The 20,229-nt window shown below is 47.3% G+C and overlaps 4 protein-coding genes across 6 annotated transcripts; 1 reads left to right on the top strand and 3 right to left on the bottom strand.

Moving 5' to 3' along the window:
* Positions 1–941: 941 nt before the first annotated feature.
* On the bottom strand, positions 942–8,571 carry LOC112901522 (magnesium transporter MRS2-C-like). The gene is made up of 6 exons (XM_025970452.1): positions 7,870–8,571; positions 6,914–7,042; positions 6,484–6,825; positions 6,345–6,392; positions 4,865–5,122; positions 942–1,190 (listed from the first exon to the last, which is right to left on the bottom strand). Exons 1-5 carry the CDS (start codon positions 8,416–8,418, stop codon positions 4,892–4,894), a joined length of 1,299 nt encoding a protein of 432 aa, XP_025826237.1. The 5' UTR covers positions 8,419–8,571; the 3' UTR covers positions 942–1,190; positions 4,865–4,891.
* A 408-nt stretch (positions 8,572–8,979) lies between these two features.
* LOC112901570 lies at positions 8,980–9,892 on the top strand. The gene is made up of 2 exons (XM_025970507.1): positions 8,980–9,685; positions 9,765–9,892. Exon 1 carries the CDS (start codon positions 9,076–9,078, stop codon positions 9,682–9,684), a length of 609 nt encoding a protein of 202 aa, XP_025826292.1. The 5' UTR covers positions 8,980–9,075; the 3' UTR covers position 9,685; positions 9,765–9,892.
* A 142-nt stretch (positions 9,893–10,034) lies between these two features.
* LOC112901571 (60S ribosomal protein L23A-like) lies at positions 10,035–11,991 on the bottom strand. 3 transcript variants are annotated; one of them, XM_025970509.1, is made up of 4 exons: positions 11,898–11,991; positions 11,189–11,229; positions 10,382–10,739; positions 10,035–10,301 (listed from the first exon to the last, which is right to left on the bottom strand). In XM_025970509.1, exons 2-4 carry the CDS (start codon positions 11,199–11,201, stop codon positions 10,217–10,219), a joined length of 456 nt encoding a protein of 151 aa, XP_025826294.1. In that variant the 5' UTR covers positions 11,202–11,229; positions 11,898–11,991; the 3' UTR covers positions 10,035–10,216. The 3 variants fall into 3 exon arrangements, with proteins under 3 accessions (XP_025826294.1, XP_025826293.1, XP_025826295.1); XM_025970508.1 differs by having other exon boundaries at positions 11,893–11,986; XM_025970510.1 differs by lacking the exon at positions 11,898–11,991 and adding an exon at positions 11,803–11,822.
* A 952-nt stretch (positions 11,992–12,943) lies between these two features.
* LOC112899027 (probable protein phosphatase 2C 42) lies at positions 12,944–20,122 on the bottom strand. The gene is made up of 12 exons (XM_025967357.1): positions 19,207–20,122; positions 18,157–18,427; positions 16,108–16,234; positions 15,912–15,981; positions 15,611–15,716; positions 15,325–15,448; positions 15,125–15,247; positions 14,868–15,012; positions 14,698–14,774; positions 14,559–14,611; positions 13,915–13,969; positions 12,944–13,444 (listed from the first exon to the last, which is right to left on the bottom strand). The coding sequence occupies exons 2-12, from the start codon at positions 18,219–18,221 to the stop codon at positions 13,232–13,234; spliced, it is 1,158 nt and encodes a 385-aa protein (XP_025823142.1). The 5' UTR covers positions 18,222–18,427; positions 19,207–20,122; the 3' UTR covers positions 12,944–13,231.
* Between the last annotated feature and the right edge of the window lie 107 nt (positions 20,123–20,229).

The raw sequence follows: 20,229 nt of genomic DNA, 5'->3' as shown, positions 1-20,229 counted from the left end.
ACTTTCAAAACCAAAATGACAAATGGGATGCTTTCTCTACCTTTCCCTTGCCTTTATTAGCATATACCATAGTAGGCCCTCTACTTGTGATGAATGGCAACTCTTGTAACAAGCAAATTAGTCCCTATACTGTAGCACAAAAAAGAACTAGTCCATATGCTTGTAGAAAACTTTGGCTCACTAATATTGTACCATATCGAGTAAAGACCTGGATACTGTCTGAACTAGTGGCCAAGCACCCATTGGACCACTTTCAGAGTTTTTACTGTCCAGTTTGACCCGATGGATCAGGAAGGACGACTGGGTGGATGCACACCCGGTGTTCCTGCACGACGGAGGGGCACGTCCACGCTGTGGACCACGGAGGACGGAGCTGGAGAACTCGGTCTACCAGCACGCCGAAGCACACGGCCACAAAAGGGGCCGGGAATAAACGGAAGGAATCGTCCGCTTGTGGCCTTTGTTGGCATTTCCCCCCCCACGTGTAAGCAAATCTCAGAACAGAGGTAGCTATCAGCACTAAGCGATCGCTTTCATCCGGGAAGAAATTATTAGAAACGACATTCATCAATCGCCAAGAAAACGCTTCGTGCTCGCCCCGGCCAAGGCGCACCAATGGAAATATGCTACGACGTGCCGGTCCAGTTGGAATACGCTTCCATGTGATTAGCAGGGAGCCAAGAGCAGGTTCAGACCCGGTTCATTTTTGTTGGACAAGCAGGTGCAAACTCACGGAGGCAGCTCGAGTGTACAACTGCTGCTACAAACCACGCGTCGGCATTGTTCCCCGCTTCTCCTGTCCCTGACGTGAAGGCAAGCTGTGAAGCTGCCGTGCCAGCCTTCGTGCAGCCGGTAGGCCTCACCCCAGCAACACACGCAATGCAAAGTACTTTCTTGAGACTTGAGAGAGAACAGCACAGGTCTGTGTCGCCTTTTGCTCCTTCGGGCGGAACAGTGTCACATGTACTACCAAACAGCAATAATAAAAGATGTACAAGCAGAAGGGTGAAGCTACAGCACCAGCGCCCGTAGGCTCGAAAGCAGAAAGCTCATGTGTCCAGACAGCGGGGCTCCATCGCCGCGCATTCGAGAAAAATGCATGTACAATTGCCGTGACCAACTTGCAACGTGTATGCTGCTTTCTGCAGAGCGCCGGAGAGGAGGGAAGGGAAGAAAAGAAGGAAAGGAACGTGAGAACCCCTAATTTAATATTATTTTAAACTAGAACGAAGACGAGGATTAACACGCGCTCGCATTAATGGCGTGCCACGGATTAACCCACATCTACTTTACTTTATAAAAGACCAATCTATCATTCACCAAAAATGATATCAAATCCGGTAGTGCCGGTACGTGCTCCACCATATGCCCAAAATCATGCATACACACATACCGTCACAAGCCCATATATCACCGATGATCCACAAAGAGCAAGTTTTAACACCAAATTAAACAACTAGTCATTACAAGAGTATTATAGAGGAAGGTTCCAAATCCGAAATTTAAAGGTTCAATACGAGATACAAGCGTTGGGCTCACAATTATTTAGAGAGGGGCATAACCATAAAGTTTAAATGTTCTACATGATATCCCCAAATACGAAACGATTGCGCAGCGGAAAACATAACGAGATAGATCAATGGCGTCTTGCTCAAAGACACCATTAAAACCACATCGGCCTACTCCTCACTCGTGCCGGAATCGGCGGGGTAGAAATGGCCAAACACCGCTTCCAGCTCACTTGTAACTTAGTTAATAAAGCAACATGAGTACAAAGGTACTCGTAAGACTTACGCGATTAAATAATTACTAAGGATTATGCATATGAAGGCTCACAAAAGAGGCTTTAAGGTTAAGTAATATTAGATAAGCATAAACTCCCTAATTCCACCACCTAGCTTCCTAGCATTTTAATTAACTTGCCCAACCCACCTCAAGTCAAGTTTTAGTTAGTTACATCAACCAACCACTATGCATCATAAAAGAGGTAACACGTACCCAACACACAAACCGATACTTCTACAAAGATTACATTGGAAATTGAGCTTGCTCATAACCGAGAGCGCGGCAGTTCGAATTGATTTGTTAACCTTGCAAGGGTGTACTTCTTTACCCACACGACACAAGGACCATGCGACTCACTCAACCGATCATGTTGAGCAAGGGGGTACTCGCGTCAACCTTCCCCGATAAGTTTCAACCGTTGAACATCACGCCTAACTTGCGCGGAGAATTACCTAGGTCCACCGGGGACACCCCTAAGCCTCTCTACAAAGCCCTATGGCCACGCATCTAGGACCGTCCATCAGAGATTAGAACTAGAGGGTAATCGGTTTATCCACCCCATGAATAGATATGTGGTAGTACGATAAGTGCTCAATACCGAGGTCATCCACGGACGATCCTTAACCAATTCAAGCGGACTATACCTCCGAGACTCCTTTCTCTAGGCCCTACCTTCCGCTCGAATCATGACCTAACTTTCCAACTAAACCCTTCCGAACCTCCAACATTTAAATCGAACAAGCGTGGAAAAAGCTAAAAGCGGTGTGGTGAGCAAGGTGACCCTATTCCAATGTTCTTGCAAACTAAAAACCAACTCTAAGCATGGCTAAGCATTTGCTTAATCAATTAGTTGTTAACTACGCGTGTCAAGGACATGAAAGTAAAAGCAAGGGAAGTCATAGCATGAAAATAGGATCGACGATGCAATAGATAAACATATAGCATAAACATATAAATACCCAACTGAAGTAACTAATTCTAAACAAGTTAAGCGGGTCAAGGAATCATGCTTAGATGCTTGCCTTGATTTTCTTCTTGTTCAACAACAAACTCGGCTCCCGGCTCGGCCTCGACGGTCTCGGCGGGCTTAACGAGTTCGTCCTCCGGCGTCTCGGTCACTATAATGCATGAATGAGATGTGTGCATTAGGATGATGCTAATAATATGAAAATGAGATGATATGCTATTACATGGCAATAGAAAAAAAATATCACTCCAAACAAAGAAGCAACACAACAACGGCACAACAAAGCTCGATTACTAATTTTTAATAATAGTGACCAATAAGCGAAGTTTGCTCAACAAGATACTTAACAAGCATAAATCATGATTTAAATTATGCACGCAGGGAATCTCAAAAGGAACTCATGAGAGTTGAATTTGCAGCAAAATTATCTTTGTAGAATTACTTATGTTATTTACAATTTTCAACTACTAGAATCAAGTTAAATCTTAAAAGGTACTCAAAACATTTTCATAAATCCTTAAAGAATTACCAGAGACAAAAGACATGATAGCAAAGGTAACAGAAGTGGTTTTGCCATTTTATCACTTTTATTTTATCACTTTTCAAACTAAAATTACGAAATTAATAAGCTTACAGGGCAGAAAACTATTAAACACATTAAACCCTACCAGACAGCCTAGGGTTACATAGAAAAGTTGCACCATTAGATAGAGCATTTCACAAGGAACCTAAAAAGATTTAATTTGGCATTTTTGGAGCATTACACAGCAAGATAAGAAATTAATTTGGTTTAGAAAGAATAAAATATAACTAATTGTACAGAGCTTAAAACATGTTCAAACTTAATTTTCCTACGTAGATCTATTGCAGAGGAATCAAGCAAATCTAATTTCACAATTTTTGGAGACCAAGAACATTTTCTATGCATTTTACAAGATTACTGCCTAATTTAATTAAAGGGAAATCCACCCGGATCTAGCGCTCCTGGGTGCCGACGGGCGGGCCTAGGCTGCCAGCTGCGCCACAGGCGGAGTCAAGGCCAGCCGCGGCCTTGACTCGCCACGGGCGCGGCCAGCGCACGCCTGCGACGCGGCCTGTGTGCGAACGTGTGCGCGCACGCGGCATGACGTCGCGGCGGTGACGGGGGCGGCACGACCCGGGGCGCAAACGCGGCAGAGGCACGCTCGCACAAGCGGCGAGGTGCGACGGGGAAGCTCACCCACGGCAACGACGGGCGGAGCGAGGCGGCGAGCGGCGGCGTGGCGAGGAGCGGCGGCGGCGGAGGGAAGCGCGTGCCGGGAAGCGGTTGCGGGCGGGGAGAGAGACGGCGGAGGGTTGGGACCGGTTGCGGAGGAGGAGGGGGCGGTGTACACGCGCGGGATCGAACGGGGGCTCACCGACGGCGGCGTATTGCGGCGGCCGGCGGGTGGAGGAGAGCTAGGGTTTGGCTGGGAAGAAGTGACGCGTTTGAACGGGAGAGGAGAGGGGAGAGCGGGCGGGCGCGGGGTGATTCCTGCCCGAGGCCACGCTGGCCACCCGGCGGGCGTTGCCGGCCAACGGGCGGGCGCGGGCGCGCGAGGAAGACGGAGGGAGGGGCTGACGCGCGGGCCCGGGCGCGCGGGGAGGGGCAGTGTGCGGCTGACAGGTGGAGCCGGCAGGGAAAAATCACCCGAAAAACAAAGCTCTAGTTTCTAAATTCAAAAACTGCTACTTACCGGGCTCCAAAATTTCCCAAATTTTTATTGGAGCAAGATTAAGTTACCAAAAACATAATGCAACAACCAACACTCAAAAAGCTATTAAAGATGGCTCACAAAAATTCCAACAATCCTGCAGTTTTCAAACTTTCCAAGAATTTTATGGCTCGGGATAAGCATCAATAAATTGAGGAAAAATGTTGAAAATTCACCATTCGAATTCTAGTATTTAAATAAAATGTTTGGGGGCACAGCCACTTAACAAAATTGGAACTTTCTTCACAATCTTCACTCAAACAATTAATTTCACTAATCCAACACATGCACATGATGCTTGATTATGCTTGGATGATGCTCATGATGCAATGGTTAAATTTTTGATCATGCTTAAGTGTTTTGGGTCGTGACAAGGAACACCTGGCCTGAGACTGAGAGCTTCCATCTACAAGGGGAAAAACCTCCGCTTCCTGAAGTACCAGAGGAAGCAGCAGAACACGACGGCGCCGCAGACCCCTGTTATGGCGAGGGTCCACTCGAACGCGTGGGGCACCGAGAACAGAGGGACCTCGAAGTTCATGCCGAAGACTCCTGAGACCACGCCGAAGATGGCCACCACGAATGTGGCCGTGGTCAGGAGCAGCTCGAACTGGATCAGCTGGTTCCGGACGTTATCCTGAAACAGCAGCATTTGCGATGATCATGTGAGCATCTCTGTTTTTTTTTTGGCAGGATTGGGGGCACAAGTTGTAACAGAAATAGGCCAAGAGAAAATGCACCACTGTGGTTCATGGCAAATTGACTACAGTCTGAACAACTACAAAACCGTATTATCGAATCTTTCTAGCCTAGCTACACTAACCTGTAGAGATACTCCTGCAGAAGGAAAGATAGTTGAAATAGGTTGGTTATCACCAGTCACTGTCGCTGCTTCTTAACAAAGCTTAGAATGTTCTGTATGCTATGTTAAGCCAAGGCAAGTTTTTTTGAGTTATTAGTCCCCTGTTTCATCTTAGTTAGAAAATCCACTGTATTGGAATTGAATTCCGCAATCGAAACTAGTATCTCAATCATGCTATACAAGTCGGTCCCAATGGTCACTAGGTTTAACGTATACTGTGAAAACAATTGCTACAAATTGTCTTACTTTATTAGCTAGTCAAAGGAAATATTCAGCATCTGAAACATATGTTACTAGTTGTACCTAAAGCCTCATCTTTGGCAACATTAAGATCATTTGCACAATGCTTCAGGTCTACTGAAGCTTACACCAACCTCCGCAGTATATACCCAGAAGTCACATGTATCACCTAAAGTTGCCAAGTTATACTCACAAATCAAAAGGAGCATTCAACCTTGCTATATTCAGCATCTGAAACATATGTTACTAGTTGTACCTAAAGCCTCATCTTTGGCAACATTAAGATCATTTGCACAATGCTTCAAGTCTACTGAAGCTTACACCAACCTCCGCAGGATATACCCAGAAGTCACATGTATCACCTAAAGTTGCCAAGTTATACTCACAAATCAAAAGGAGCATTCAACCTTGCTAAGTAGCGTGCCTAACATTTCAAAGATAACTCATCATATCATTCTCAAAATAAAAAAGGAGCATCCAACCTAGCTAAGTAGCGTGCCTAACATTTCCAAGTTAATTGATCATGCTATTATCACAAACAAAAAGGAGCATTCAACCTTGTCTAGTAATGCTATATTCAATATTTCCATGCAAAATAACCATTCAGAGATGAATAATAATCTATATGCTTTCGTACAGTTCTAGTTGGGAAGTAGCATATAGAAAAGTCCCTTCAAATTTGCAGCTTTGGATGAGCCAGAAGCAAATTCCTGAATCTACATGATGGGAATTTAATCGATTTTGAGGGTGAAATTACCAGCTGTATGTTGATAAAATCCTCTGTATCATCAATATACTCCTTCAGCTGCAAAAATGTTCAAGTAGCAAAACTTTCAACCACTATAATTCTTATAACTGAAACAATGCTAACATATGAGGAATTCAGGATTTTATACCGAAGTTAACTTGCTGAGGGTGTAATCGATAACAACAAAGTAAGCTTCCAACAACATTTCCAGTTCTTCTATGTTGTACTGACTGCTATCTGAGCTCTTGAAGCTGCTGTGCCTGCTTCTGGCGAAACTGAATTCCTTCTCAAGCCTCCGAGATGCAGGGGGAGTCGAAACTGGTGAAACTGGAGCTGAGAGAGATGCACTGAACCCACTATGGTTATTGCCAATTCCATGAAGGTCCTCGTCATTTAACATTGATTCTTCCATCCTCACCTTCTTCTCGGTGAGATACATTTCAGCCATATCGCCATCATCGTCCATCAACTGCTCTATCTCATCTCTGACCTTAAGTGAAAAAAATGGATTGGAATATTGAAAAAAAGCTGTCAAGTGATCGCAGCAAGCAAAAGCATAATTATGACCATCCTTTTACCTTCTGGACTCTTCTTGTCAATGCAACCAGCTTGCTCTTTAGGCGCCGGACACGTTCCAAGTTAAGGGTGCTGATTTTTGTTGTCAGCTCATCTAATAATGGGTAAGCTTCAGCCTCTAATTCAATAGCCTGACAAAGTGTGCAATAGTTTTAATTTTTTCCATTGATATGCCAAGTAATTATCTGTAACAAGAGAAAAACTGCAAGACCACAAGTCGAAATTGAAGTATGGGATTTGCCAATTGATTGAAAAAATATGTGAAAATGGTTTCATTTCTTTTGAAATTTGGTGGTTGTAACTAGTAAGCACTCTCAATGGTTTCACTTCTTTTGAAATTTGGTGGTAGTAACTAGTAAGCAATCTCAGACACTGGTAATCAAACAAATGAACAATAAATCAAGAGATACTGAAACTAATTTCTGATAACTGAGTATCATACATGCTTTCTATTGAGCTTCAGACCTTCAATTACTTCATAAAAAAGAGAGGTTAATCATTACATTTTTGCCTATAGTAATATATATACCCTCATTTCATTCTAGGTAATTCACACAGCTATCATTCAGGGAAGTTATAATCAATTTCAGAGCTTAATAGACCATCCAATACCTTCCTGAGTACAATCCTCCACTTCATGGCAGCACCTAATACGCTAAAGCTGAAAGGGAATCCTATTTTCAACCAAACAACGTGGATGGGAAGAAAACTGGACAAAACAGCAAAATCATGGCACAGTGTTTTGCCAAATGCAAGGGTCCAAGTGGGCAAAAGACCCGTCATCAGTTCACTCCTAGTATACACTGAGAGGCCAAAATCAGAAAAGCTCACCGTGCAATGTGCACATACCATTAGACGAACTAATTCCATAAGCAGAGACACGAAGGAAGAAACGCCAATGAAAGTTCTCCACTAGGTGGAAAAAAAAACTAATCTATGAACTCCCTAAGAGTGGTACCTGCGAGTCCAGGAAGGAGCAAGCGGCCTCGAGCGCTACCTCCAGAGCGATGAACTCGAACGGCAGGTCGTCGGCGCGGTCCACGAGGCGTCGCTGCAGCTCGTCGACGTACCTCCTCACGGCCTCTTCCGCGTCCTGCTCGCGCAGGACGAGCGCCTCGTCGGCGGTGATGATGCAGCGCACCCGCTCCAGGTTGCAGACGACGGCGCGCTCGCGGCCGAGGATGGCGGACGGGTACACGAAGAGCGGGTCGAGGAGGCGGAGGTCGCGCGCGGGCAGGTCCAGGCGCCGCATCAGCGCCGGCTTGGCGACCTCGACCGCCTCCGCGGCGCCGGTCGCCGCGTCGACGCGCACCCACGAGCGCCGCCCGCCGCCGCGCCGCTTCAGGCCGTTCACGTCGATGGACACGCCGCCCGCCCCGGCCCCCGCGCCGCCGGCGGCCGCGGGCGGGGCGCGGCGGTGGTGGGGCCCGTTCGCGGAAGCGGCGGTGGCTGCTGCGGCGCGGGAGGACGGGAGGAGGAGGCGGTCCTTGAGGTGGTCGTGGTCCATGGCCGGGGGCGGCGTCCGCGGCGGTCGGGCAGGGGTGGTGCTAGTGACGTGTCAAGGGAGGAGGCAGCTGCGTGACTGCATTGGGAAGGGATCGGAAGGGGATCTCCCCGTACACCGGAGATTGGAGTGGGGGGAGTCCGGTTGATATTGCTTTAGCTGTAGCGCCGCATTATTGGTTCTGTCATGGTGGGGTCAGGTTGGCCCGGATGCGACGCGATGCATCTTTTGCCGTCCGATTCGGCACGTGGCCCGACCTCCAACCCTAGTTTAATTTTACTTTTCCGTACGCTAACCTTTTATTTTCTCCAAAAAATAAATAAATAACCAGCCTTTCAAAAAGAAGTGGAGGCCCGAGTTGAGTCTGACCCAGCCCAGCATATCTGTGGCGAAAGCCCAAATGGAAGTGCTTCCCTTTTGTTTTGCAAGAACGCATCGAATCATTTGTAACTGGAAATACAGTTAAAAACGGAATACATGTAAAATCAGTAGAGGCAGTGCAGATTTTTTGCGATTTCCAAATACAGTGAAAACTGAAATGCATGTAAAATTAGCAGAGGCAGTACAGATTATGTGCTCGTGGTCGTGGGCATCAGAGGGTCAAAACGGATTCGGACTCGGCGTCTCCGTGTCTTGATCTGACAAGGAAACACTAGGCACATGTATGTATGTCTTGCAAATCCTTCACGGGACAAATCTTTTTCACCTTGCGCTATGCTCCATCGGCACAGCCAAAGAAGCTCTAGGCTCTCGACGATGGAGCACATACAGGACCTGGTCGTCCGCCACGACGCCGGGGACAGCTTCGCCTTAGCGGCCTCCGCTTGCGACGGCGCCATCCGCCTGCGCGCCTCGGGGCGGCGCACACTGATCGCGGACCACCACGAGCACCAGCTGCACATCCACCTCGTCGTGGTCCTCGGGCACGAGGCCCGTCGCGAGCTCAGGGCCAACAAGTCCGGGAGCGTCGCGGAGTTCCTGGCCATGGGACCGGGCAGGCGGGCCAGCGCGGTGGGGCGCGTCGTGGGGAGGGCGCGGTTCCCGCCGGGATGCGCGGGCGGCGTGGCGCGGTTCTGCGAGCTAGCGGGGCGCGCGGCGCACGGGAGGAGGTGCGACGACGTGCTGGTGACCGTGGACTGGACGCCGGCGTTAGCACGGGCGTGGCGCGAGTGCGGAGAGGTGGCGGGTGAGGGCGCCGGAGCCGGTCGGTTGCAGTTTGCGCGGGGGTTGTGCAAGTATGCCCTCGTCCACTTTGGATTGCTTGATTGAGGTGACCTCGCTAAGCCTCTCAACAAGTGGTGATTGATGCGTTTACACAAAATTAAGCTACTTTTTTTTAAAAAAAACAGGGAAGCTACTGACAACAAGAAAAACTAAGCAGCGATGGCCTATTTGGCATTAGCTCACAGCCTCACATCATACAGAACATTCTAGTTCCAGAAACAGATGAGGCATTATAAGAAGTGGTGATTGATGCGATGCTACAATTACAACCGGTTGAATCCACCAGTCATGATCAGAGGCGCAGAGCAAGGCATATCGCAACTTGCAACAACATATCAAATGACAGAAAACTACTACTGGTGTAAGAAAATCTTAACGTATTGCTAATAAAGTAATTGATAGTATAAGCAAGTGCAAAGCTCAAATTAGCTCAACTGGTCACTTGGACGGTACCAAATTCATGAGTGTGCATCAAGACATGGTAATGGAGCCCCTGCGGCCCTAGATAAGGAATAGCTACAAAACTCTCGTTTCACATAGAACTAGGACACAGATGCCTAACAAAGTAGCCTGTAACTTAGATGATGCCGATTTTGTTGGCCACATCAAGAGCATCGTAGTCAGGTGTCAGCTTCACATATGCCTTCTTCTTACCATCGGGCCTACACCGACACATGTTTGATCGCTTAGTAACATAACATCAACAATGCAGAACTGAATAACACTGGAGCAAAGCACTAACCTGATCAGGGTGTTGACCTTCTTTGCCTGAATGTCATACATCTTCTTGACAGCAGCCTTGATCTTCTTCTTGTCCGCCTTGAGGTCGACGATGAAGACCAGAGTGTTGTTATCTTCGATCTTCTTCATTGCTGATTCCGTGGTGAGGGGATACTTGAGGATTTGGTACTGATCAAGCTTGTTCCTTCCAGGAGCGCTGACTCTTGGGTACTTCGGGTCCCTAGCCTTCTTCAGGGTCTTGGGGCGGTGAAATGTCACCGACGTGCGGATCTTCTTGGTCTTCTTCTTGACTGCCCCAGATTTCACAGCCTTGGCAACCTTCAAGGCCTGGGTCTTGGCATCCTTCTTCGCAGGAGCAGCTAATCAAGTCACACAATTACATAAAATAATTAGCTCATGGATAGTGAAGTAAGCCTATCAAATAGAAACAGCTAATGCATAGAAGCGTGGTGATCAAGCATAACAGACAGGTAGGAAACAACAATATCCTACCAATATATGGATATCATAGCATTAGAGATCCCATTTATTTGCAAAAGACAATGAAGTAATTAGAGTCCACTAATTTTATACGGTCCCTTTTGAGATGATTTGCATGTTTCTAGTTAAGGCATGAACAAACAGGTAGTGGTTAGACCAGAGTGGTCAATCTACAAACACCAACTAAGACCTTATGCAATTCAACAGTGGAGACACATGCAAGGAAACAAGAACAGAACAGCACCAAACTTATAGCAACTCAAAGGTTATCAGATGACTTTCCTTGATGAAAATGAATCACATATAAATATTCATATCAGTTGTGTACCTTTAGGAGCCATTTTGTGCTTCTCAGAACTCCCTCCTGGACTGCACATAGAGAAAGATTATTATGTCAGGTGGGTGCGTAGCAAAGGATTACGGACTGAAACCATAGAAAAAACATGTTCTATTAGGCTATTACATGAAAACTACTCCATTAGCCCAGGATAGCACCAACAACTGCAGCCTAAGTACTACAATCTCAACCCAGTCGCAGTTCGTCACTAAGTGTAATTATAAAGCCACAATACCTAGACAAGAACAGATTAGACCTTAATGCATCCAAAACGGCCATTGATAGGCAATCATATAGTGCCCAAACAACCATGGCAAGCATACTGGAAACATAAACATCACCCCTACGTATCATTACTACACGAGACGACAAGAGTACTAAGGTCAAGGACTCCCCAAAGAAGCTTTCTCATGATTAACCACAAAAGGTGTTGCCACGAACGGACACAAGAAACCAACAAGGCTAAAGAGATCCTTAATCGCGGGCTACACCTTGCGAATCAGGCCAATAATCCGCACAATAACAGGCGCGTAACAAAACAGATCCTGCTTCTTCACAGAAGCCAGACCGAGTCGGCTAGGCGGCTACCCAACAAAGAAACGCACCCGATTCCGAAGGCAAAGGAGTAAGGGAGCACGTCGGGCGGACAGGGGAGAGATGGGGATGGAGGAGGGCAGCGGCGGCGGGTAGCTCACCTTACCTCTCCTGGCGGCGGGCTGCGGCGGACGCGAAGCGATGACGGCTGGGAGGAAACCCTAGCCTCGCGGGCGGAGGTTTTATAGAATGGACCCGAGTGATTCGCTCCCATGGGACAGGTGGGCCTAGTTGGGCTGGGCAGGATAACCTGTGCCGTTTTTGTTGTATGGGCTGCATATGTGCTGGCCCACGTAGATTTGAAACGGGCTAACTTTTCGGTTTCGCGCCCATGGGCACTTTGAGCACAGCCAAGGGCGTACCGTCGATCTTGTTGTCAGATTTCCATTGCATTGTGTTCTGGTGAGTAGGTTTCAGCTCAATGCTTGGCAGCTTGAAGACCCTGGCAAAATATGGAGTACCGGCGGCTTTAGTTGGCTTTGTGATTCGGACGTGTCCCCGCCGTCGCCGGTCGGCGCTCGGCACCTCGCTGTCAACGACACCCCCCGGAGCCTGGGTTGCAATGTGGGGAGTGACCGTGCGGGTTCAGCTTTGACCCGTGAATCTCAATGCCAAGGCAGCCATTTTCAGAATCCCACCCTACTTCAATTCGTGCTGACTTGATGTAACAATCCTATCAACTATTCAACTTCATGGCAGACCGGATCAGAAAGTTTTCTTGCGCAATCTTTGCACAGTGCAGCGATCCATAAAGCATTTGAAATCTAGAATACCCACCGCACAGGCTATAACCAGCTCAGACTCACTCTAGAGTCAGAGGGAGCGAGGGAGAGGGGGGGGGAGCGAGCGAGAGAGAGAGAGAGAGAGAGAGAGAGAGAGAGAGAGAGAGAGAGAGAGAGAGAGAGAGAGAGTTTGTTTGTGGACTCGCTCTAAAGCCTCGCAAAAAAAGACTCACTCTAAAAGCATTAGAACTGGCAGCTCCAACCTAGCTTTCAAAAACTAAACTTGAAGCAATATGCAGTGAGCACATATGTAAGACATACGTAACCTGGTGTTTGTGGAACGTAAACATTCTTAAGGCAGTGACTGGCAAATACATGTGCAAGCTTAAATCCAGGAATGCGAGAATCTATACAGAAATGCACATAGAAGTTCTGACAGCAATAGCCATTTAGAAAAGTAATAGGCATTAAGCATCCTCCAGACCGTACACGGTGTGTTAACCCAAACACATGGCTCGCAGGCCAAAACCTCCGTCGTCAGTACCTAGTACGACAAGCTACTCTCATAGGAAATCATACTATAGCAGACAAAAATCAAGTCCATCTTGACCTGATAAAACGACTCCAAAACTCTGTCTGGGATAAGATGCACCACATGAACGAACCAGGGTAAGCAAGCTCATCTTTTCCTGACAAAACGAACTCAAAGCTCTGAGCTCTAGGAGTGCGAGCACGAAGCAACTTCGGCTGTGGTAGCAGCTGGCGGCGCCTCATCACTATGGCCACCGGCAGGTGGGATGTTTGGAGGTGGCGATGGCGGAGGTAGGGTGGTCTTGAACCGAACCAGCATGACAGTCATGTTGTCCCTCCCTCTAGGGGTTGCTAGGCAGTGTGTAAGCATGGCCTCACAGATGGCCGCCAGGCTTACGTTCTGGACAACAACAAATGTTAGGGCAACAGCGACAAAACATGAACAAGATGCAAAGCATGCTATACTATTTGAGTGTAGACTGTAGATGCCAATAAATCAGGTACTCCCTCCATTCCAAATTGTAAATCGTTTTAGCAAATCTACATACATAGTTTTCGCTATATATCTAGACATAGCATATATCTAGGTGCATAGCAAATGGTACATATCTAGAAAAGCTAAAACTATCTATAATTTGATCGGAGGGAGTAGTAGCTAAGATAAGAAGAGCAAGTACACTGCTATCCATGTAAAGAAAAAAAATGATTGATACACAGTTCGGATAATATTTTGCACGTACTATATATGTTCTCAGTAAATAAGCACACCGTGCACGCAAACCTTGTTTAGAATCTAATAACAAAATGTCCCCTTATCTTTATGCATCATTGTCAAAACAAGCAAACATGTGGAGAGAGAAGAATACTCACAGACTCTAAGTATATCCTTACAAAATCAATTGCTTGCCGGTTTGTCATGCAATCCCTACAAAGGACATGAAGAGACGTACGAATTTAGAGCAAACAACATAAAGAAAGTTAAGTACATCAGTGAATACTACTCAGGTTGGCCGGAAGCCAAAACTTAACCAGTATGTTTCATTAAGTACCGATGTTACTTCAAGTAAAGCAGTTTCATGCTCTTCAAGTAAGTTCTTCCATAATAAATCAAATAAATATGATGACCATTTTCAGCAAATTAACTTGCAAAGTTATCTGGACTCAAGAGCTGAGAAACATAAGCACATAGGATTCGCTGATTTCACCCTGCTGTAACTCGGGCCCCTGTGGGCCCATCACATCGAATCTGGAAAGGAACTCTGCAACAGTTTGAGAAACCATATAAAATTATGCATGGTGGTGCAGTGCCCCAGTCCAAAGCAATCCAAATTTAACTGAATCAAAATCTACAAATCCTTTGGACAATTTGAATAATATTCTATATATGAACTTTGAAGAAACAAGTGTGTGGAAGATAACGGTCATTTTGACTTTATGTATTCTGCATGGAATCATGGACATTGAAGCAAACCATAATAGAACAATGCACCTGTGTATTTTAGCTGAAAACTTACCAGATTCCATCACATGCTATAATAAGAAACTGGGAATCATGAGTTATATCTTCCTATAACAAACAAAGGGCAATTTTCCATTAGATGATACCTAGCTGGATAAAATCATATTTTACTGACACAAGTTAGTAACACTTACAGTGCGAACTTCAGGAAGGGCAGTCATTGGTTGTTGTAGGGGAGATAAACCTTCGATATCCTTGTACGTCATGTCACCTGAAATGTAATGAAGTAAAGCAGTGATTACAATACACTCGATTGTATATTCCCACAACAGACCCAAAAAGGTAGGCAGAATCAGAACTATACCAAGTGATCTTGAGATCGCAATTCCTTCATCAATACGAGGGATATTTCCTCTTGCTTCAGTTACAGTTACAGTACGTCCCGCATTTTCTATTCTTATTCTTTCGCTTGGAACGTTTGGTTTAAAATCGGTGGATAACGCCATTGGCTGTGTAAACAATGGAAATAAATAGAGTATTTAGGCACCATTAGACATGTACTATTAAAAAATGACATGCTGATTCTGTATCAGATAAATGCAAGCAGATCAGTCACCTCACCTGACTATTCCTTGAGAGTACACAACGAGAATCACCAGCATTTGCTACAATGATTTGGTTGCCTCTAATGAGAACCACACATGCGGTACATCCATCTGAAGTTGGCCCATCATAGGGAGGCTTCTGAAAAACATCGAAGATGGAGTAAGCATTACATGTTTCCATATCAGATTTTATAAACAAAATAGTTGAGTTAGCACCTCCCCACAGATAGGTAGAAAACGACTGCTGTGTATAGCCTTTTTATAGTTCTCCCAATATTCATTACCACCATATTCACATAATTCCTTTGCTGCCTTCCTGGTTTTCATCTTCTCATCCATCCTGCAACAGTTAAGTAGGAACAACGATTACGTATATCAACTGTGAACAAAGAATGTGGCAATATCGGTCCTTTTCCATCCACTATAGTAACAAAGGGAGCTATGTTATGTGATCTCAAAATATAGGATGCGTTAATTTAGAGAGCTACAGAATTCTTCAAACCTTAAGAACGTTCTCTCAAGTGCAGCAATGGGATCACGACCAAAGTCTGCATGTTTGCGAAGCTCATTGTGTAAGTGTTTTGCGCAATACTTTGAAACAGCAGGTCCTGAAACAGAACATCAAATAACTCATGTATCATGGTAAAGGGTGTATGTTGCTAAAATCAAAATAAAGAGTCAACAGTAATCATGAATGCACAAAGGATTATATATCAAAAGAACTCAGATTGCTAAACATCTGGCCTGTCTGCTGGCCTCATGCATTTAAAACTTATTCAAGGAGATTATGTTGAAGATCAAACCTCCATGGCCATCATAAACACCAAAGAATGATGTGGCAGTTGCAGCATCAAGATCTAAAACAACTCTGTGCTGCAGAATATAAGAAGGCTACACATAAGTCTTCATTGTTTAGCAGCAACTAATAGCGAGTCAATCATGTATATTTCATATAACTATGCTCCCGATAATCCTACAAAAGGCTGGTAGGTTACTCACAGCATCTTCCATAGTGTCACGGTATCCTTGCATAGCTGACACGGCATAACAAAGTCTTCCATTCTCACCACTCTCAGTAGCCATTGCTGTCACAGGCACACTACGTGCCATAGTGGAGCTTGATATCCTGTGGCACAGTAGTGTAGTAGTGTGAGTACAATATCCTAAAAATCCACATGAAGAAAATTGGAAATGACATCAGATGCAGAATTGCGGATAAAAAAAAGTACTAGAAAGCATTGATGGGATATAAACAGAAACATTCATTAGCAATGTCATTCTCTAGTATGCAAAATTAGGATTTCATGGAGAAAGAAACCACAGATACACATATGCCATTGCTTTGCAGTGCTCTATGCAGAACTCGTCTTCTCTTGCCCCCATATTTACATAGAACAAGGAAAAACAGAGACAATCTTGGATGGTAGGATGTATTGGAGGTTTGGGAACAGGGCCCTTGGGTGCATTCCGCTACAATTGTATAACACTAAGTGGCAGTTTTCAAGGATGGATTAACAAAAGTTCTGCACCTAAGATCTATCTAAAAAAATTAACCCGCAAGTTAACTGAGATTTTGCGACAACAACATGCAAAGTTTCACAAATCCAAATCACAATAGCAAGTTTTCAATGTGGTTGAAGATGTTCAACTTGCGTGAATACAGGCAACAGGCATAGCCTTGCAAACATTTCTAACAGGAAGGAGCTAAATAGTGATGTGCCACTGCACAACACCCTTGGCAAGAAATTATAGTAATAGACAAGAACACACACCAGTCTTGCAAGCATGATCTATTCATTCAATAAGTAAACCACGTCAAGAAATACCAACCCTTGAACATATAAAAACCAAAGGCGGCAAGAGGAAACAGGCAGTTTGCAGCGCATGCTAGCACCCAACAACAAAAACGATCGGACATCGTTGAGCAAAGCAAAATCGAAAGACGGAGATCTAACAGATCTAGCACAGGGAACAAACCAAGGAAACAGGTAAAGGAGACGGGCAGAGACCATCTCTGCCGCACGCACAGTAGTGCTGAGAAGATCAACAGAAAAAAGCGATAAGAAAAAGGGTTGTTCAACTCCACATTTTTCTAAAACCCTAAAACCGTATGAAGAAACAGTGATCTCTCATGCATACGGCAGATAGATTAGATACCAAAACAACAACAAAAAACAAGAGAGATCACGAGCAGATTTGTCCACGAGCTTTAAGTTTATTTGACGCGCATAAGCAGTAGAAAGATGGACAAGCTAAGAGGAATTAAGAAACGGGTGACGAGATCGAGGAAGACAGTATAATTTTCGAGGAAATGCGAACGTAGAGATCACCATGGAGCCACAGTGCTCACCTTCTCTCTGAATAAACCACTGCGAAATGCAACAGCAAAACGAACACGGAACGCAACGACACAAGCGAAACCCGAAGTACGAACTGCTCAACCGCGCAAAAAGTTTTGGATATCCAAGGGCCTCACGGAGAATGAAGAACTCCCAAACGAAAGTGCTCACGAATACTGCACGATTCCCATATTATGAGCGCAGAAAAACAACAAGGGGAGCCGTCAAGAGATCGACGGTGAGACAAACCAGAAGAATCAGGACACCAAAGTTCCAAGGAAGGAGGCGAGCGAAGATCACCATGGAGCCGCTGGTGTCCCCGCTAGCTCCATCAACCTCCTTCACGGCTTCACCCCCACGAAACCACCGCGACAGCAAAACCAGCAACGGAGAAGCACCAAAAACACGGAGGACCAACCCACAACATGACCAAAATCCCCAGGCCAAAACCTCTCAATGTTTCGCAAACCGAGAAGCACCAGCACATCGAGAACGGAATCCGCTCCACCACCAGGAGAAGCAGCAGCAACATTTGAAAAGCACCGCCGCGAACATGCACGGGAGCGAGACAAAATCGCATCGCGAGAGCAGGAGAAGAAATCTTACGGGCTTCGGAAGGAGTAGCAGGAGGATGGGGGGTGAGGCAGAGATGAACAGAGAAACGCGAGGGGAAGAGAGAAGTGGGGGAAGGAGTAGAGATCGATCTCACCTTCCCTGGTGGTCCTCGCAGGAGAGAGAGGAGAGAGGGAGGGAGAGAATGCGGTCGGCGTCCATGCAAGGGAAGAGAGGGGGCACTTTATACCCAGCGCCACCCACTCCACGCCTCCGGCCCCCGCTTGCTTGCTTGAGTTGCTTCGTCCGGTGGCTCGGCTCGCCTGGCTCGGCCTCGGCTCCGGCTCGGCTCGGGGTCGCCACGGCCGGACCAGTTCACGCCGCGCGCGTGGTGATTTCTGATTTGCCTTTCACCGCCTTGTCCAGACCTGCCCAATCAGGAAGGCGGTTAGAAACTAAAACCAGATTCCAGTGCCATCAATAGCAAGCCGTGCAATACAGAAAATGTGGTTCAGTAATTAATCGTGTTCGGTAATACTCTAAGCAATTAATCTGTGATCAGGTGTATTAAACCCTGGTGAATTCCAGATTTCGAACGGAGCAACACGGGTGCCGTATCACGCTGGCGTCACGCGGTCACGCTTCTTTCTTGGAGGCCACTTCTCTCATCTCTCTACTCTGATCTTTTTACAACGGCCTGCTTTTTGACCGAGACAGCTGTAGGCCTGTAGCACATTCCCCTCCCCCATTTATTTTCTTCTGGTTTATTTTTCCGGGCGGAATATTCTAGAACCAGGGGAAAATATCTGTGGCCCAAAAGAGGTTTGCAAGGTCGATATCTGATCCGATACGGATCCAACTTGGTAGCACCAAATTGTTATGAAAAACTTCAATCAATCAACCAATGCCATTGCTTCTGAAGAACAGTGTCCAGATTAGCAAATTGGCATGGCTCTAGTGAAATCAGGGCGTGGCTTAATGATGGGCAATTTTGCAGCGATAACAAGCGGGAACGTTCTTCCAAAAGAAAAGAAAAGAAAAGATAAGATAACAAGCGTAGACGGAAAGTGAGCATGAGGAAAGCTACGAGACGCCAACGAATGACGTGCGGGGATTCGTATCTAAGAGCTAGCTAGCATAATCAGCGACAGAAATTCGAAATTCGAATTCTCTCGAGGTGATATGGGTTTGGTGCAGGAGTAGATACCTGCTTGGGCGGTTCCCGATTCCGCACGTGCGGCGCGCATGCGGCGTGCACGAGGCGAGACGCAGCGGTGCCGCGGGCTGGGCGCCAAGGCGGATGGCTGGCTGCCACTCGGCGCGCCCCGCGGCGAGCGACCAGCGCGCGCACGGGGGTGCCCACCCAGCACTGGCGGCGCCAGCTCGACGGCCGTGCACGGGCGGGCGGTGCTGCACGGGTCGTCGCGGCGCCGGCATCCGGGACACAGCCCAGACGCCCGGGTAGCGGCAGCAGCTGTGGGAATCCGGCGAGACGGAGGGCCGGCGGCGGCGGGTGCCCGGCCAGCGCTCGCTCGCGGCGTGGCGGACCACGGACAGCAGCCGCGACGCAATGGCGGTCCTCCGGAGCGCCCGGACCACGCCGGAGCCCAGCAGCCAGCCCGCGTTGCGGCGGCGGCCCAGCATTCCGGCGCCGCGGAGCTCTCGCGGCGCGCCGGCACTCGGCCGAACGCTCGCCCGCGGCACCGCTGCGTCATCGATCGCGGAACGACGGGAGGCGACTAGCCCTAGCCGGACGGCGGCGCCGCCTCATCGCGGAGGGAACGAGACGGGAGGCGCCGCGGGGCAAGAAAAGGCGAGTGGGCGGAGGCGGCGAGGTTGGAGTGGGAGTGTGGTACGCACCCCGGCACGTGGCTTCGGCCCTCGGGCTGCCTATGAAACTTTGAGGTTTCGAACGGTGGGGCTCCCCGAGCGTATCAGCCTCGGGCGTCGGTCGCGTCCCACACGTCGGCCGCGGACCACAGCCCCCCTCCAACGGGGACATCCGCGAACGGCAGCCGGCAGTTTCAGGACACGCGTCCTCCCGGCACGCCGGCGCTTTTCTGCGCCCGTGCGTGCGGCCGCGGGGAACGAGGCCAATCGGCAGGCCGCAGGCCAGGCCCCAATAAAATCCAAGGCCAAAATCCGAACGGCCATTCTGTTCATCAGGAGCTTCCCCAGATCATCTGTCCAGCTTCTTCAGTCTGGGGGAACTTCCTTCAGGTTATGGCTG

Source organism: Panicum hallii, chromosome 7, assembly GCF_002211085.1.
Source record: "Panicum hallii strain FIL2 chromosome 7, PHallii_v3.1, whole genome shotgun sequence".
Taxonomy (NCBI): domain Eukaryota; kingdom Viridiplantae; phylum Streptophyta; class Magnoliopsida; order Poales; family Poaceae; genus Panicum; species Panicum hallii.
The sequence above is the reverse complement of the archived record's forward strand: the minus strand, read 5'-3'. Positions and strand labels throughout refer to the sequence as shown.

Excerpts from the sequence above, each read along its gene's own strand:
- LOC112901522 (XM_025970452.1), bottom strand. The coding sequence starts at position 8,418 with ATGGACCACGACCACCTCAAGGACCGCCTCCTCCTCCCGTCCTCCCGC. Across the intron at positions 6,393-6,483 it reads CCCTCAGCAAGTTAACTTCG|CTGAAGGAGTATATTGATGA; the intron begins GTATAAAATCCT and ends ACATTTTTGCAG. Across the intron at positions 5,123-6,344 it reads ATTTTATCAACATACAGCTG|GATAACGTCCGGAACCAGCT; the intron begins GTAATTTCACCC and ends CTGCTGTTTCAG.
- LOC112901570 (XM_025970507.1), top strand. The coding sequence starts at position 9,076 with ATGTATGTATGTCTTGCAAATCCTTCACGGGACAAATCTTTTTCACCT.
- LOC112901571 (XM_025970509.1), bottom strand. Across the intron at positions 10,302-10,381 it reads AAGGTCAACACCCTGATCAG|GCCCGATGGTAAGAAGAAGG; the intron begins GTTAGTGCTTTG and ends GTGTCGGTGTAG.
- LOC112899027 (XM_025967357.1), bottom strand. The coding sequence starts at position 18,221 with ATGGACGCCGACCGCATTCTCTCCCTCCCTCTCTCCTCTCTCTCCTGC. Across the intron at positions 15,013-15,124 it reads TACTCTCAAGGAATAGTCAG|CCAATGGCGTTATCCACCGA; the intron begins GTGAGGTGACTG and ends TTGTTTACACAG. Across the intron at positions 14,775-14,867 it reads TGCGATCTCAAGATCACTTG|GTGACATGACGTACAAGGAT; the intron begins GTATAGTTCTGA and ends ATTACATTTCAG.